This window comes from Poecilia reticulata, linkage group LG17 (assembly GCF_000633615.1).
Source record: "Poecilia reticulata strain Guanapo linkage group LG17, Guppy_female_1.0+MT, whole genome shotgun sequence".
Classification (NCBI taxonomy): Eukaryota; Metazoa; Chordata; class Actinopteri; order Cyprinodontiformes; family Poeciliidae; genus Poecilia; species Poecilia reticulata.
Window position 1 is genome coordinate 16616496 of NC_024347.1, and position 17001 is coordinate 16633496.

The 17001-nt window shown below is 36.5% G+C and overlaps 2 protein-coding genes across 2 annotated transcripts; both read left to right on the forward strand.

Annotated features, from left to right (window-relative positions):
• Positions 1-210: 210 nt before the first annotated feature.
• Positions 211-5048, forward strand: LOC103479500 (succinate dehydrogenase cytochrome b560 subunit, mitochondrial-like). Its single transcript, XM_008433967.1, has 4 exons — positions 211-262; positions 1002-1061; positions 2911-3012; positions 4947-5048. Exons 1-4 carry the CDS (start codon positions 246-248, stop codon positions 5026-5028), a joined length of 261 nt encoding a protein of 86 aa, XP_008432189.1. The 5' UTR covers positions 211-245; the 3' UTR covers positions 5029-5048.
• A 4084-nt stretch (positions 5049-9132) lies between these two features.
• Positions 9133-16518, forward strand: LOC103479501 (succinate dehydrogenase cytochrome b560 subunit, mitochondrial-like). Its single transcript, XM_008433968.1, has 6 exons — positions 9133-9184; positions 9924-9983; positions 11833-11934; positions 13869-13930; positions 15892-16055; positions 16315-16518. Exons 1-6 carry the CDS (start codon positions 9168-9170, stop codon positions 16417-16419), a joined length of 510 nt encoding a protein of 169 aa, XP_008432190.1. The 5' UTR covers positions 9133-9167; the 3' UTR covers positions 16420-16518.
• The last annotated feature ends 483 nt before the right edge of the window (positions 16519-17001 follow it).

The window sequence follows — 17001 nt, forward strand, 5'->3', positions numbered from 1 at the left end:
ACTGTGGTCAAAAATAAAATACATATTGAAAAATAAAATACATGCATATTGATATTTTTAAATGAATATTTTAAAATGTTATCCATTTTAATTGTCTAGATACGACTATTATGCAGTTTTAAAAAGTACAAGCTCACATGCATAAAGAAACTGTTTTCGTTTTATCTTAAACTGCCTCCTGTTTTAAACACCCCGGTCGGAACAATAACATCCGCATCGTCACTTCCGCTCACTGCCTGACCAACATGGCGCTACTTCTAAGGTCAGTACGTCTGTCATTTGTAACTATGGGCTCGGGGACAGCTTTTTTCATAGTTTTCCCTGGGTAGCTTGTCACAATAACTTGCACAGGACGTAAATTCGTTAAGGGTGAGGACATTTGCTGCAGTGTGACTTCAAATTCCCGGTCGTAATGGAACGTTTTTTAAGAATGCTATGCGATATAGCTAGCTAACTGGATAATGTTACATGTTTCCAGAAGCATTCTAGTGGACTTTGAATACAATAACTGGCTGATTGTGCGATTAGATGCACGTTTAGTCCGCTGGAGTTTATCCACATGCTTTTAATGGGTTTGTTTCCTTGTGTGTGAAGCTATGCGCCTGCTGGCTGGAGGCTTTTCTGAAGAGGATGTCCTCTAAAATCTTTTTGTGAACAGAGGAAAGTGATATGAGATAATCAGTGTTTAACTTTAAAACATGCTCATACTTTTAAACTACTTCGTCTCCTTCTGATCTGAGTAAGAAGTGAGCTGCGCTTGTTATTTCAGTCAAATGTTTTGAAAGAAAGTACAATTTAAACATATAGGACGAGTCACGCAGATGGACATTAAAAAGAACAGTTTTGCAATGTAAAGCATTAAGCTGCTTTACATTATGTTGTCCTATAAATATGTATTACATGGTGTGTTCATTTTCATTTGCAGTGTATAACTGAAAGCAGCTCTGATCCTCCTGTTCCTACTGTGACTCCTAACATTGTCCTCTTTTTTTTATTTGCAGGACTTTGGGCCGACAGGGTGTCTGTCTCTCTAAACCTCACTACCATGTCCTGTATAGACAGTAAGTTCTGAGCTTGTGTGAAAATCCACTTGAATAATCTTTCATTTCTTACAGTAGCCTCTTTCACTAAAGCAGTTCCTGGATGTCACTTCTCTTTGAGATGCCTCTGTCTGGTATAAATTGCTGGGTTCATATTTTATAAAGAAGTTTGACATTATGGAACCAAAGGAGGCATGAGGTGGAACTGTGGATGTGAAGTGTTTCCATGTACTATTGTTTTTGAAACAATAACAAAAGAGTTTCTCTTGCTTCAAAATCCTTCCTCCTATTTCCCTCAAACAGTTCTGTTGTTTATAACTTCAAATCCCACAGCTGGCTGAGACAATGAACCATACACTATAATTGCATCACATCCTCGAGCCACAACACTGGCTTTTCCTTTGATTAATCACCACAAATGGCATTGTCACTACCTGTCAGGTATGTTTAGATTAATCGGTCATTTCTCCTATTTCAAACACATCACAACTTATACAAATTTGTCTCAAGTCCATCTTAAAATGTTTTGTGAAAAGATCTACTGATCCAAGCAAACCACTGAGCTGCTTTTCAGTTTGAGTCTTGAATTGGCCTTTTCAGCCAATTCTTTTTTTTAGGAATCTTGGCTTAACCATTGGTTCTTGTTTTTCTTTAGATACATTTTGAGTCTGTGGTTCGTTCCTGTTTTTATCATCTGAAAAATGTTTACAAATGAAGCTTCGTTTATACTCGCACCCTGCGATTGAGATGATCACTCATGCTTTATTTTTCATCTTTTCATAGCGATGCATTATAAACACTTCTTGGCAAAACCTCCCTCGAACAGTTGCAAGTTTTTCAAAATGACAAAAGATGACAAAATCCTTTTAGTTTTCACATGTGACTCCAATCTAGATGCAGCTACACTGGCTCCCAGTTCATTTTAGAGTGCACTTTAAGATGATTTTCCTGACTTGGAGAGCTGTTCACAGACAGGTTTCAGGTTCTATCAAAGGCTTTCTGCAACTGTGTATTCCTAGCGGCTCCCTGAGGTCCTGAGACCTGGAGCAGCTAAGATGAAAACAAAATGAGACTGAGGATCTGCTTAGTGGCTCCAAACTCTGGAACTCTTTCTTTTGGCTTGAGATTAGTGGGTTTTTTTTTTTTAAAGCCAGTAAAACAAACAAACAAACAAAAAAACCCCCCAAAAAACCTTAAGGAGAATAATGATCATAAAAATGTTTAAAGCACATGAATTATATGATATAATTTAGAATGACATCGTATAACTAAACCTTGACTTAAACTCCACATGTTTATACTTTGAAATATAATAAATAAAACATTGACCAACAAATTTATGTAACAATGACACTTAAGAAAATTTAATATTTACTGGTTTCTCAGTTATTGACTTTGGTGTCTTTTATGACTTTCTATTTTTGTGTTTTTTATAATGTAAAGCACTTTGAACTGCCTTGTTGCTAAAATGTGAATGCACAAATAAACTTGATTGCTTTAAATTACTTTATAAGGACTTTATGTTGCGCTTAAATACCATTTATTTGGGCTTGTTGACCGATATGAAATGGCTCATGACTGCTTGTGATCTCAAATACAACCAGAATAACACAAAGTGACCACATTCTTGTCTGATATTGATATAAAGCCGGTATGAATAATCATCCTGGCAGATATAAACTGGCTCACAGTCAGAGCAGTAGATTGCTCCATTTCATACCCGGAATATTCAAGTACAAATTCACCAAAAGTTAAAGTAATGAAATGAAGACGGGCCAAAATGACCAGTACACAATCCGGTGTCCACACATGAAAAGTGTGAAATAAGCAGCTGCAAGCCTCTGTTTAAATCATCTGTTCTTTGTTTCAGTGCTGCTCCAATGGGAACCACAGCTAAAGAGGAGATGAACAAGTTTTGGGCCAAAAACTCCAGATTAAACAGACCCATGTCTCCACACATCACAATTTACAAGTACGTACAACCTAATCTTTGTGTTGTGTGGGCTGCTCAGAAAACCAAACAGATTAAGATTACCAAGGTGTCAGACTGACCTCATTAGTGCTGCTTAAATAATGTATCGCAATCTTTATTTCCTTACGCACTGCAGATCTTGTGCAAACCAAGAATAAGGCAAAAATAATAACACCATTAGGTTCATTTTGGTTTTCAGCAGCATTTTCTGTCTTTAATGCCAATTAAACAGCAGGAGGCGGCAGCATTGCTGTATGTTTAGAGCAATAAACATCTTAATGTATTAATAGCCAGTCGCTAGCATAATAAAATCTGCAGTTAAGAAAACTTTTAATAAGTGTTTTGTAAGTTTTCACAAAGCTCTTTTTCTGGATTTATTTTCACTGTTTTCATTTTAATGAAGAGAGACATTTATCACCTGCACTGACATTTATAAAAATGTATTGTTGTTACCTGCTGTGGTCTAATAGTTGGATTCAGATTCCTTCACCGCCTTTGGCACAAACATAATAAATATATGTAGATAATTATAGAGAAGTTTTATCTGTCATTCACTTGTATATGTGCCTGTGGAGAAAGTTGCTGTCATGGCTTTTAGTTTTGTTGTACAACTCCTGTCATTGTTTTGGTGTTTCACCTTTAATATCTGTGAAGGTCAGTTGAGATTTTGTTTGGTGTTTGTTTCACTCCCACCTACAAGCTCATCACAATAAACTGCAAATATATCAAAAAGTTCATTTACTTTTGTTGTTAAAAAGTGAAACACGTGGATTTTTTTACACACATAGAGAGATGCATTTGAAGAAGTTAACTCTGATAACTAATAAAAACCCAACATATATTTCTCAGAAAATTACAATATTACCTTTTTACATCCAATACAAAAAGGATATTGATTTAAGAATTTGTGTATTCTGACAATGTTTGACTAACACAATCATGGGAGAGACTACTGACTGGACAATTGTCATTTCTAAACAATCTGTCTGTTCACAACATGCTGCATCTAAATGTATTCATAGAAAGTTTAGTAGAAGGAGAAAATGTGATGAAAGAAGTTGCACAAGCAACAGGGAAGACTACAGACATTAGATAATAGTGAATTAAAACCTATTTAAGGTTTAAATCTTGTCTTCAGATAAAAGTATATTTTCACTTCATTTGGGAATCAAGTTCCCAGGGTTTGGAGGAACAATAGAGAGCATCAAAAGCAGTATCAAAGTTACTGTTAAAGGAGGTGTATTCTGGAAAATCCACTTTTTAGTCTTTACACTATATTTATTATGTTATTCCTATGTTCAAAAGCATATCTGGAGTGTTGCTTTGACTCTTTTATCCCCTGTGTGAGTCTCACAAAGCACCACCAGCCCCACTCAGCTCCTACAAACTAGTGGCAGCAGCAAATAGATAGCACCTGGTGGAGCCTGGTATATGTCCAGTTCTCCTAAGAACAGTCTTAAACAGCCTAATGGAGAAGCATTGTTGTGATGACGTACTGAAGGCCGAATGTTGGAAAGAGTAGCAGCTTCTTAAAGACACTGAGCCCAATTTCAAGGCGTCAAATTTCTTTTCAGTCATGTTTGAGATATACAGCATCTTTATAACAGAAGGTAACATAGTTATGTGATTGTGCTTTAAAATACACAATACCGCCCATTTAATGGAACTTTGGCTTTTTAAACCCCCTTTAAAAATATTGTATGTTCAAAATGAATTTTTCCATTAGCTGTGAGCAATATTGATCAACATTTTTTAGAAATATTCATTTGAAATCTATCACCATCTGTAGGGATCTCTGTCATAAAAAGGTTTAACATTTTGACATGTTCTAACATGTTCTGCAGTAAAATAACTTTTTAGTGAATTTCTATTGTATCGATACACATTTTTACCTGCCAGCTATGGTAAACATGTGGCTCCTGTGTTTGTTACAGATGGTCCATTCCCATGATGATGTCCATCACACACAGAGGAACCGGAGTGGGACTCAGTGGAGGTAAAGCTTGTTTCCTCTAAGTGGTGCTTGGTTTTTACCATAAAGAAATTATTATACACACACACAGACTGCTTCCTATCCAGTTTGAGTCTGTTCTGCTGTAAATCTAATATCAAAGTGAGGCTGTGCTTTGCAGTCACTCCTGATTGACCCTGAAAATCTCTTCAGGGCATTTTACTCCCATCGCTATTGATTTCTCTTAAGAGCATTTACTAGAATAAAAAAGGCAAATGTTGTTCAATTAAACCTGTGGATGTGAAAAGGCAGTTTAGCGGCTCTTAGTCTCATCCCTGCTCTAAAGCGTTAAACGTGAATGGCGGTGATGCTGCACAAAAGAGCCACTGACATTGATGAAAGGCGCTGTAAAAGCAGAGTTAAGTTTTGTTTTGCATGTTTATGTATTCAATAAAGGTCAGTTCTCTGGGCTGCCACTTGCAGTGGCACACCCTATCACTCACTTATTCCATTCAACCTTCTGTCAACATATCATATGTGCCAGCAAACTAAAACTGTCACCAACTGTGGATCAGCTCTATACGCTGTATTTCTTTGCTTTAACTGTACTTACTTTACATATTCCAGCCGTTATTTTACTGTGGCAGAGTTGAGTGAAGGGTCTTGCTTTTAATTTGTTTTGTTGTTGTTTTCCTTCCTTCGTTCAGAGCTCTGCTTTGTGTTTACTTTAATATCCATTCTATTATTTTTTTTCTTTCAGAAAGGAAATGGAAAGATATTTAGTTTTTATTTATTCAGACACAACCAATAGAAGCCAAGGGGCAAATTTGCATTCAGTGTTTTGTAATAGACTGGCAGTGTGTAGATGGTCAGATTCAGAGCCTCTGTTTGGTTTTCATTTTGAAGTTTAGTGATAAAGAAACCAGAATTGAGGAACTCTGTGCGTTAGGAAATCACAGGCCGGCCGTCTGACTCATTCATAGTCATGTGAAATAAAACAATGTAGGACTAATGAGCCAGTGTGGAAAATTATGGAAAGAAAATAAGAGTATGGGGGGGTTTGTTTCTATAGTTTATTCCTGGTACGGATGCCAACTTTATAAATGTTTTTTAACCCTTGATTATATTATAAAGGATATACATAGAAATATAATTCATGAATGAATCTACCATCATTTCCATCTATCTATTAATCATCACCAATCTGCCCTTCTCTCCATCCATCCTTCTGTTTATCCTGTAGATGCATTAATACATGCATCCTTTCATTGATTCAGCATCCATTCATCCCTCCTTACATTAGTCTATCAATTAATAATTGCTAGCCTGCTTTTTATAAATTCATTTTACAATCTGTCCTTTTGTTTTACCATCCGTGCATCCAGTGATTCATTTATCTCTCTGTCCTTCCTCTCATCCATTCATACATCTATTCTTCCGTCTGCCTTTCTGTAAATAGCATTACGCTCTTACGCTTAGCCATACATCCATTATCTGCATTTGTCCATTCATTCCTCTGTCCACCTCTGTAGTCATCCCTACATTCATCCATCAGTCCTCCATCTTTTCATCCATGTTTTTTGGGGTTGTGTGCATGATCTGTTTCTGATTGGCTGAGTTGTTTTCTGTGTGTGTGTGTGTGTGTGTGTGTGTGTGTGTGTNGTGTGTGTGTGTGTGTGTGTGTGTGTGTGTGTGTGTGTGTGTGTGTGTGTGTGTGTGTGTGTGTGTGTGTGTGTGTGTGTGTGTGTGTGTGAACACTTTTATAGAGGACCACTTTTACAATACCTACCAACAAATGAAGGTCATTTGTGGAAAGTGATGATTTTTTCCTGGTCTTCACTTTTTTGCAGTTGTACTGAGCTCTACTTGAAATACAACATGTACGTCTTCATGCTCCTTATTCTAAAAACTGGTAAGATATGAATGTAAAAAACAGTATAGAATCCCCCAGCCCCCCACTTTATAGACCTGTTTGCATTTTATTTAAAGATTGTGTTCACTTCCAAATATTTCCAAGAACAACGCATCAAATAAAGTAGAAGTCTTATTAGTTTAAATGCTGCAAAATACAAAAACATGTAGGTCCGGGGCATATTCGTGTTACAATGACCTCTCCTATTTTATTTTCATCAATATATATTTTTTTCACGTTACAAATAACTCTTTAAAAGTTAAAAAAGGAAAAAATATTCCTTGGTGGATATTTCCAACAAAGACTTTCTTGGAGCTTCAAACCATCCCAAGACTCATCCTCTTTAGGCTGCTCTTTTTTCATATGAGCAATCATGCTTGAAATATTTCCAATTATTAAAAAAATTCAGGGAATTCTCTAGGAGAAAACTTTTATATTGAAACGCCAAGACTGTCCTTCATGTGGGTCTGTATGTGCACAGGGACACAAATAGTAAAAACTGCTCAAGAAACATATTTAACTACAGATTATACAAATTAAAGCTCAAATCTATACAGTGAGGCATAGCACAGGCATTTATGTTGTCTGTTTTAACTTTAGCTTTATTTATTTTAATCACAACCTTTTTATAACATCACTAACTTGAAATTATTCAAAACAAAAACCCATATTTGAAAGATAATCAACGAACTTTCACTATTTTTATTAAATTTGCAATGCTGAAGCTATGGACAATTGCAGCTTGATCAATCTAATTAGCAGTCTGTTTTCAATAAAAGAGGAATACATCTGTTTGAAATCGTTGTCCTCCTCAAGGTCCATTTAATACCCTATTCAACCTGCAATAAACCCAGATGGGGCCCACATACACATGCTGGCTGGATCCAGTTTAACTTGCTGCAACTTGATTACCCTTTTAAAACATTCAGTGTACATAAAATATTAAAAAATTTTACATTCAATTTATTATTTTATTTTCTAAAAGTGTGGATCTTTAAAATCTTTGAAGTGTGGTTCCTATAAAAATGTTAGAAACTGTTAGTACCCAACCAGCAGCACATAACTCTCTTGATTTCTTCCAGATTAGCGGATGATGATTAGACTGAGAGGCGCTGGAAGCTGATTTAGACTGTCTTAAAACCACTCCAGTTTCAAAAGCATCAAATGGTTTCTCAGAAAAATATTTTATCAACCTCTAAGCTTTCATCTTGTGTGCTATTGATTGTTACTTATAAAGGAAATGAAGACTGTACACCACCAATGATGAGAATAAAAAGATCCGACTAAGAACGAACGTCATAGAAAAGTAAGGAAGCATGCAAAACTGAGTGATTTAAGTTAACACTATTTTATTAAACATTTTTGCTCATTTTAACCTGCTCTAGATGACTGTTGGGTATCTACTCAGACCAGAAATGCTTTACATATTACATTTTTAGCGTTTCTGTCAAACATAACGATTATTGTGTGCATGCCACCTCCTAACTCCATTTAGCATCTAAATAATCATCTCCTTAGTAATGACTAAATGTCCAAATGTTACTTTGTTTAAAATAGGAGTATAAAAATCTAGTCTTTTCCTGTGTCCTGCAACATTTGGACATATTCCAATTTCCTATTCATATTTAATTTCATCGAATCTAAGCCTCTGGGTACAGTGTCCTGCAACTTTTAGATGTGTCTTTGCTTCAGCACACCTGAGTGAAATAATGAGGTTGGCAGGACTAAAAGTTGCAGGACATCTCCCAAATGGTAGAAGTTTCCTTTTGGTTTTGCCCCTTAGAGCTTCTTAATCTGGTGGGTCCAACTAATCTGTATTCATAAGAAGCAGCAATGCTATGACAGCTATGCATTGAAGGTAAAATATTAACTGCTAATATCCTTTTAATAGAACATCAGTTTTACTATTCTTTAAAACTTGACAATGTTTTATACAGTAAAAAAATGCACCAAAATTTTATTTACTTTTTTGTTCTTATATTTTGGAATTTAATACAGTTTCTGTAACGGTTGCAAATAATTTTTTTTCTGGAATCTTTTGGATTAAACTGTGGTCAAAAATAAAATACATATTGAAAAATAAAATACATGCATATTGATATTTTTAAATGAATATTTTAAAATGTTATCCATTTTAATTGTCTAGATACGACTATTATGCAGTTTTAAAAAGTACAAGCTCACATGCATAAAGAAACTGTTTTCGTTTTATCTTAAACTGCCTCCTGTTTTAAACACCCCGGTCGGAACAATAACATCCGCATCGTCACTTCCGCTCACTGCCTGACCAACATGGCGCTACTTCTAAGGTCAGTACGTCTGTCATTTGTAACTATGGGCTCGGGGACAGCTTTTTTCATAGTTTTCCCTGGGTAGCTTGTCACAATAACTTGCACAGGACGTAAATTCGTTAAGGGTGAGGACATTTGCTGCAGTGTGACTTCAAATTCCCGGTCGTAATGGAACGTTTTTTAAGAATGCTATGCGATATAGCTAGCTAACTGGATAATGTTACATGTTTCCAGAAGCATTCTAGTGGACTTTGAATACAATAACTGGCTGATTGTGCGATTAGATGCACGTTTAGTCCGCTGGAGTTTATCCACATGCTTTTAATGGGTTTGTTTCCTTGTGTGTGAAGCTATGCGCCTGCTGGCTGGAGGCTTTTCTGAAGAGGATGTCCTCTAAAATCTTTTTGTGAACAGAGGAAAGTGATATGAGATAATCAGTGTTTAACTTTAAAACATGCTCATACTTTTAAACTACTTCGTCTCCTTCTGATCTGAGTAAGAAGTGAGCTGCGCTTGTTATTTCAGTCAAATGTTTTGAAAGAAAGTACAATTTAAACATATAGGACGAGTCACGCAGATGGACATTAAAAAGAACAGTTTTGCAATGTAAAGCATTAAGCTGCTTTACATTATGTTGTCCTATAAATATGTATTACATGGTGTGTTCATTTTCATTTGCAGTGTATAACTGAAAGCAGCTCTGATCCTCCTGTTCCTACTGTGACTCCTAACATTGTCCTCTTTTTTTTATTTGCAGGACTTTGGGCCGACAGGGTGTCTGTCTCTCTAAACCTCACTACCATGTCCTGTATAGACAGTAAGTTCTGAGCTTGTGTGAAAATCCACTTGAATAATCTTTCATTTCTTACAGTAGCCTCTTTCACTAAAGCAGTTCCTGGATGTCACTTCTCTTTGAGATGCCTCTGTCTGGTATAAATTGCTGGGTTCATATTTTATAAAGAAGTTTGACATTATGGAACCAAAGGAGGCATGAGGTGGAACTGTGGATGTGAAGTGTTTCCATGTACTATTGTTTTTGAAACAATAACAAAAGAGTTTCTCTTGCTTCAAAATCCTTCCTCCTATTTCCCTCAAACAGTTCTGTTGTTTATAACTTCAAATCCCACAGCTGGCTGAGACAATGAACCATACACTATAATTGCATCACATCCTCGAGCCACAACACTGGCTTTTCCTTTGATTAATCACCACAAATGGCATTGTCACTACCTGTCAGGTATGTTTAGATTAATCGGTCATTTCTCCTATTTCAAACACATCACAACTTATACAAATTTGTCTCAAGTCCATCTTAAAATGTTTTGTGAAAAGATCTACTGATCCAAGCAAACCACTGAGCTGCTTTTCAGTTTGAGTCTTGAATTGGCCTTTTCAGCCAATTCTTTTTTTTAGGAATCTTGGCTTAACCATTGGTTCTTGTTTTTCTTTAGATACATTTTGAGTCTGTGGTTCGTTCCTGTTTTTATCATCTGAAAAATGTTTACAAATGAAGCTTCGTTTATACTCGCACCCTGCGATTGAGATGATCACTCATGCTTTATTTTTCATCTTTTCATAGCGATGCATTATAAACACTTCTTGGCAAAACCTCCCTCGAACAGTTGCAAGTTTTTCAAAATGACAAAAGATGACAAAATCCTTTTAGTTTTCACATGTGACTCCAATCTAGATGCAGCTACACTGGCTCCCAGTTCATTTTAGAGTGCACTTTAAGATGATTTTCCTGACTTGGAGAGCTGTTCACAGACAGGTTTCAGGTTCTATCAAAGGCTTTCTGCAACTGTGTATTCCTAGCGGCTCCCTGAGGTCCTGAGACCTGGAGCAGCTAAGATGAAAACAAAATGAGACTGAGGATCTGCTTAGTGGCTCCAAACTCTGGAACTCTTTCTTTTGGCTTGAGATTAGTGGGTTTTTTTTTTTTAAAGCCAGTAAAACAAACAAACAAACAAAAAAACCCCCCAAAAAACCTTAAGGAGAATAATGATCATAAAAATGTTTAAAGCACATGAATTATATGATATAATTTAGAATGACATCGTATAACTAAACCTTGACTTAAACTCCACATGTTTATACTTTGAAATATAATAAATAAAACATTGACCAACAAATTTATGTAACAATGACACTTAAGAAAATTTAATATTTACTGGTTTCTCAGTTATTGACTTTGGTGTCTTTTATGACTTTCTATTTTTGTGTTTTTTATAATGTAAAGCACTTTGAACTGCCTTGTTGCTAAAATGTGAATGCACAAATAAACTTGATTGCTTTAAATTACTTTATAAGGACTTTATGTTGCGCTTAAATACCATTTATTTGGGCTTGTTGACCGATATGAAATGGCTCATGACTGCTTGTGATCTCAAATACAACCAGAATAACACAAAGTGACCACATTCTTGTCTGATATTGATATAAAGCCGGTATGAATAATCATCCTGGCAGATATAAACTGGCTCACAGTCAGAGCAGTAGATTGCTCCATTTCATACCCGGAATATTCAAGTACAAATTCACCAAAAGTTAAAGTAATGAAATGAAGACGGGCCAAAATGACCAGTACACAATCCGGTGTCCACACATGAAAAGTGTGAAATAAGCAGCTGCAAGCCTCTGTTTAAATCATCTGTTCTTTGTTTCAGTGCTGCTCCAATGGGAACCACAGCTAAAGAGGAGATGAACAAGTTTTGGGCCAAAAACTCCAGATTAAACAGACCCATGTCTCCACACATCACAATTTACAAGTACGTACAACCTAATCTTTGTGTTGTGTGGGCTGCTCAGAAAACCAAACAGATTAAGATTACCAAGGTGTCAGACTGACCTCATTAGTGCTGCTTAAATAATGTATCGCAATCTTTATTTCCTTACGCACTGCAGATCTTGTGCAAACCAAGAATAAGGCAAAAATAATAACACCATTAGGTTCATTTTGGTTTTCAGCAGCATTTTCTGTCTTTAATGCCAATTAAACAGCAGGAGGCGGCAGCATTGCTGTATGTTTAGAGCAATAAACATCTTAATGTATTAATAGCCAGTCGCTAGCATAATAAAATCTGCAGTTAAGAAAACTTTTAATAAGTGTTTTGTAAGTTTTCACAAAGCTCTTTTTCTGGATTTATTTTCACTGTTTTCATTTTAATGAAGAGAGACATTTATCACCTGCACTGACATTTATAAAAATGTATTGTTGTTACCTGCTGTGGTCTAATAGTTGGATTCAGATTCCTTCACCGCCTTTGGCACAAACATAATAAATATATGTAGATAATTATAGAGAAGTTTTATCTGTCATTCACTTGTATATGTGCCTGTGGAGAAAGTTGCTGTCATGGCTTTTAGTTTTGTTGTACAACTCCTGTCATTGTTTTGGTGTTTCACCTTTAATATCTGTGAAGGTCAGTTGAGATTTTGTTTGGTGTTTGTTTCACTCCCACCTACAAGCTCATCACAATAAACTGCAAATATATCAAAAAGTTCATTTACTTTTGTTGTTAAAAAGTGAAACACGTGGATTTTTTTACACACATAGAGAGATGCATTTGAAGAAGTTAACTCTGATAACTAATAAAAACCCAACATATATTTCTCAGAAAATTACAATATTACCTTTTTACATCCAATACAAAAAGGATATTGATTTAAGAATTTGTGTATTCTGACAATGTTTGACTAACACAATCATGGGAGAGACTACTGACTGGACAATTGTCATTTCTAAACAATCTGTCTGTTCACAACATGCTGCATCTAAATGTATTCATAGAAAGTTTAGTAGAAGGAGAAAATGTGATGAAAGAAGTTGCACAAGCAACAGGGAAGACTACAGACATTAGATAATAGTGAATTAAAACCTATTTAAGGTTTAAATCTTGTCTTCAGATAAAAGTATATTTTCACTTCATTTGGGAATCAAGTTCCCAGGGTTTGGAGGAACAATAGAGAGCATCAAAAGCAGTATCAAAGTTACTGTTAAAGGAGGTGTATTCTGGAAAATCCACTTTTTAGTCTTTACACTATATTTATTATGTTATTCCTATGTTCAAAAGCATATCTGGAGTGTTGCTTTGACTCTTTTATCCCCTGTGTGAGTCTCACAAAGCACCACCAGCCCCACTCAGCTCCTACAAACTAGTGGCAGCAGCAAATAGATAGCACCTGGTGGAGCCTGGTATATGTCCAGTTCTCCTAAGAACAGTCTTAAACAGCCTAATGGAGAAGCATTGTTGTGATGACGTACTGAAGGCCGAATGTTGGAAAGAGTAGCAGCTTCTTAAAGACACTGAGCCCAATTTCAAGGCGTCAAATTTCTTTTCAGTCATGTTTGAGATATACAGCATCTTTATAACAGAAGGTAACATAGTTATGTGATTGTGCTTTAAAATACACAATACCGCCCATTTAATGGAACTTTGGCTTTTTAAACCCCCTTTAAAAATATTGTATGTTCAAAATGAATTTTTCCATTAGCTGTGAGCAATATTGATCAACATTTTTTAGAAATATTCATTTGAAATCTATCACCATCTGTAGGGATCTCTGTCATAAAAAGGTTTAACATTTTGACATGTTCTAACATGTTCTGCAGTAAAATAACTTTTTAGTGAATTTCTATTGTATCGATACACATTTTTACCTGCCAGCTATGGTAAACATGTGGCTCCTGTGTTTGTTACAGATGGTCCATTCCCATGATGATGTCCATCACACACAGAGGAACCGGAGTGGGACTCAGTGGAGGTAAAGCTTGTTTCCTCTAAGTGGTGCTTGGTTTTTACCATAAAGAAATTATTATACACACACACAGACTGCTTCCTATCCAGTTTGAGTCTGTTCTGCTGTAAATCTAATATCAAAGTGAGGCTGTGCTTTGCAGTCACTCCTGATTGACCCTGAAAATCTCTTCAGGGCATTTTACTCCCATCGCTATTGATTTCTCTTAAGAGCATTTACTAGAATAAAAAAGGCAAATGTTGTTCAATTAAACCTGTGGATGTGAAAAGGCAGTTTAGCGGCTCTTAGTCTCATCCCTGCTCTAAAGCGTTAAACGTGAATGGCGGTGATGCTGCACAAAAGAGCCACTGACATTGATGAAAGGCGCTGTAAAAGCAGAGTTAAGTTTTGTTTTGCATGTTTATGTATTCAATAAAGGTCAGTTCTCTGGGCTGCCACTTGCAGTGGCACACCCTATCACTCACTTATTCCATTCAACCTTCTGTCAACATATCATATGTGCCAGCAAACTAAAACTGTCACCAACTGTGGATCAGCTCTATACGCTGTATTTCTTTGCTTTAACTGTACTTACTTTACATATTCCAGCCGTTATTTTACTGTGGCAGAGTTGAGTGAAGGGTCTTGCTTTTAATTTGTTTTGTTGTTGTTTTCCTTCCTTCGTTCAGAGCTCTGCTTTGTGTTTACTTTAATATCCATTCTATTATTTTTTTCTTTCAGAAAGGAAATGGAAAGATATTTAGTTTTTATTTATTCAGACACAACCAATAGAAGCCAAGGGGCAAATTTGCATTCAGTGTTTTGTAATAGACTGGCAGTGTGTAGATGGTCAGATTCAGAGCCTCTGTTTGGTTTTCATTTTGAAGTTTAGTGATAAAGAAACCAGAATTGAGGAACTCTGTGCGTTAGGAAATCACAGGCCGGCCGTCTGACTCATTCATAGTCATGTGAAATAAAACAATGTAGGACTAATGAGCCAGTGTGGAAAATTATGGAAAGAAAATAAGAGTATGGGGGGGTTTGTTTCTATAGTTTATTCCTGGTACGGATGCCAACTTTATAAATGTTTTTTAACCCTTGATTATATTATAAAGGATATACATAGAAATATAATTCATGAATGAATCTACCATCATTTCCATCTATCTATTAATCATCACCAATCTGCCCTTCTCTCCATCCATCCTTCTGTTTATCCTGTAGATGCATTAATACATGCATCCTTTCATTGATTCAGCATCCATTCATCCCTCCTTACATTAGTCTATCAATTAATAATTGCTAGCCTGCTTTTTATAAATTCATTTTACAATCTGTCCTTTTGTTTTACCATCCGTGCATCCAGTGATTCATTTATCTCTCTGTCCTTCCTCTCATCCATTCATACATCTATTCTTCCGTCTGCCTTTCTGTAAATAGCATTACGCTCTTACGCTTAGCCATACATCCATTATCTGCATTTGTCCATTCATTCCTCTGTCCACCTCTGTAGTCATCCCTACATTCATCCATCAGTCCTCCATCTTTTCATCCATGTTTTTTGGGGTTGTGTGCATGATCTGTTTCTGATTGGCTGAGTTGTTTTCTGTGTGTGTGTGTGTGTGTGTGTGTGTGTGTGTGTTGGTTTTTCACCTGTAAATGTGCTGACGGGTATTTAACTGGAACACATCCTCATTCCTCGCATGGAAGGGGAATGATAACAGAATGCTGCCGATTTATTTTTGCATGTTTCTCTGAATGACACTTCCAACCAGTTTTTATTTCACCCATTTCTCATCATCCAGATATACATGTCTGCTGTCCATCCGTCTTCCCTTCCTTTCAATGATTTTTACATGTTACATATTTGAAGCCTGAGCTGTAAAATTGACATGAGAAATGTGTTGAAACGCTGCACATTGCCTTTTTTTTATTTTTATTTTTAAGCTCCTATATTTTTATTCTTCTTCACTTCTGTCTGTTTCCAGCCATTTCAGCCTTTGCCATGGCAGCGTTGATCCTGCCTGGAAACTACACCCACTACTTGGACCTGATCCACTCGTTGTCCGTCGGTCCGTTCCTAATTGGGCTGGCAAAATTCGGCATTGCCTTTCCCTTGTCTTATCACACCTACAACGGCATCCGCCACCTGGTGAGACGACAAATATTGGACTTTGATTCCTCCTGATATACTCCTTTACCATTTTCATTCTGTTTCAGATTCTTTAGCTGATAAAACGCTGTAATTGTTTTGTTTTTGCATTTTGTCATGATTTCTCATTCAGTCTAAATGGAGATCTAATTTTCCTTTGATAGAAAGCTGATTGCATATTCTGATATACAACCTGGTGATGCTTTTTTCCGTTATGACTTGCTTTATATGCGTTTATTTATTTTATTTTTTTTTACAGTGTTGGGATATCGGGAAAGGCTTCAAAATTCCTGAGGTCTACCGCACCGGCTACACAGTCATCGGCCTGTCTGTCATCACCTCCTTAGCTTTGATTTTGATGTGAAGGGATCATGGACTAGATGAAGTGTAAAAGTTTTGTTTATACATTGTGGCCTGCTATTAACCTTTTTTCATCAAAAATAAAGGATAATATTATGCTGTAGCCAGAAGCTGAGTATTTTTTTCTTGCATTTAATTGTGCCGAAAACCTTTGGGTCATCCAGAGTGACATAAGGCAGCGTGCATGCAAATATGACCCAGTTTACCTCACACTTGGTCTGGGTGTGAATAACAACCACGAGCTAAAATTATACGTGCCCTACATGTTATCTCCTTATGTAATTTGTCTAATCACTCTGTGACGTCAAATTCATTAATCACTTCTCCCTGCCCGAAGAGCTGCGACGTTGCCAGTCTGTGCAGGGTGAGCCCTGTAATATTTGCGTCTGAAGAGCGGTTTATTGCCTCTCCACAGCCTAAAGATGCTCGGATGCATTTTTCAAACATCAGGGAAGAGGAAGAGGAGTGTTGAGCCAGTGGTGGAAGCTGTGAGTGTGAACCTGCTCCTCACCAGCAGCTTGCCTCTGGCTCTACCTCCCTCTGAGCAGCACAGGAGCTGAACAGCTTTTGTCCTGCAGTGAGAATG

What these genes read in the sequence shown, in the direction of transcription:
- LOC103479500 (XM_008433967.1), top strand. An exon ending in TACCATGTCCTGTATAGACA is followed by an intron (nt 1,062 to 2,910) that starts GTAAGTTCTGAG and finishes TCTTTGTTTCAG; the next exon opens with TGCTGCTCCAATGGGAACCA. An exon ending in CCACACATCACAATTTACAA is followed by an intron (nt 3,013 to 4,946) that starts GTACGTACAACC and finishes TGTTTGTTACAG; the next exon opens with ATGGTCCATTCCCATGATGA.
- LOC103479501 (XM_008433968.1), top strand. An exon ending in TACCATGTCCTGTATAGACA is followed by an intron (nt 9,984 to 11,832) that starts GTAAGTTCTGAG and finishes TCTTTGTTTCAG; the next exon opens with TGCTGCTCCAATGGGAACCA. An exon ending in ACAACGGCATCCGCCACCTG is followed by an intron (nt 16,056 to 16,314) that starts GTGAGACGACAA and finishes TTTTTTTTACAG; the next exon opens with TGTTGGGATATCGGGAAAGG.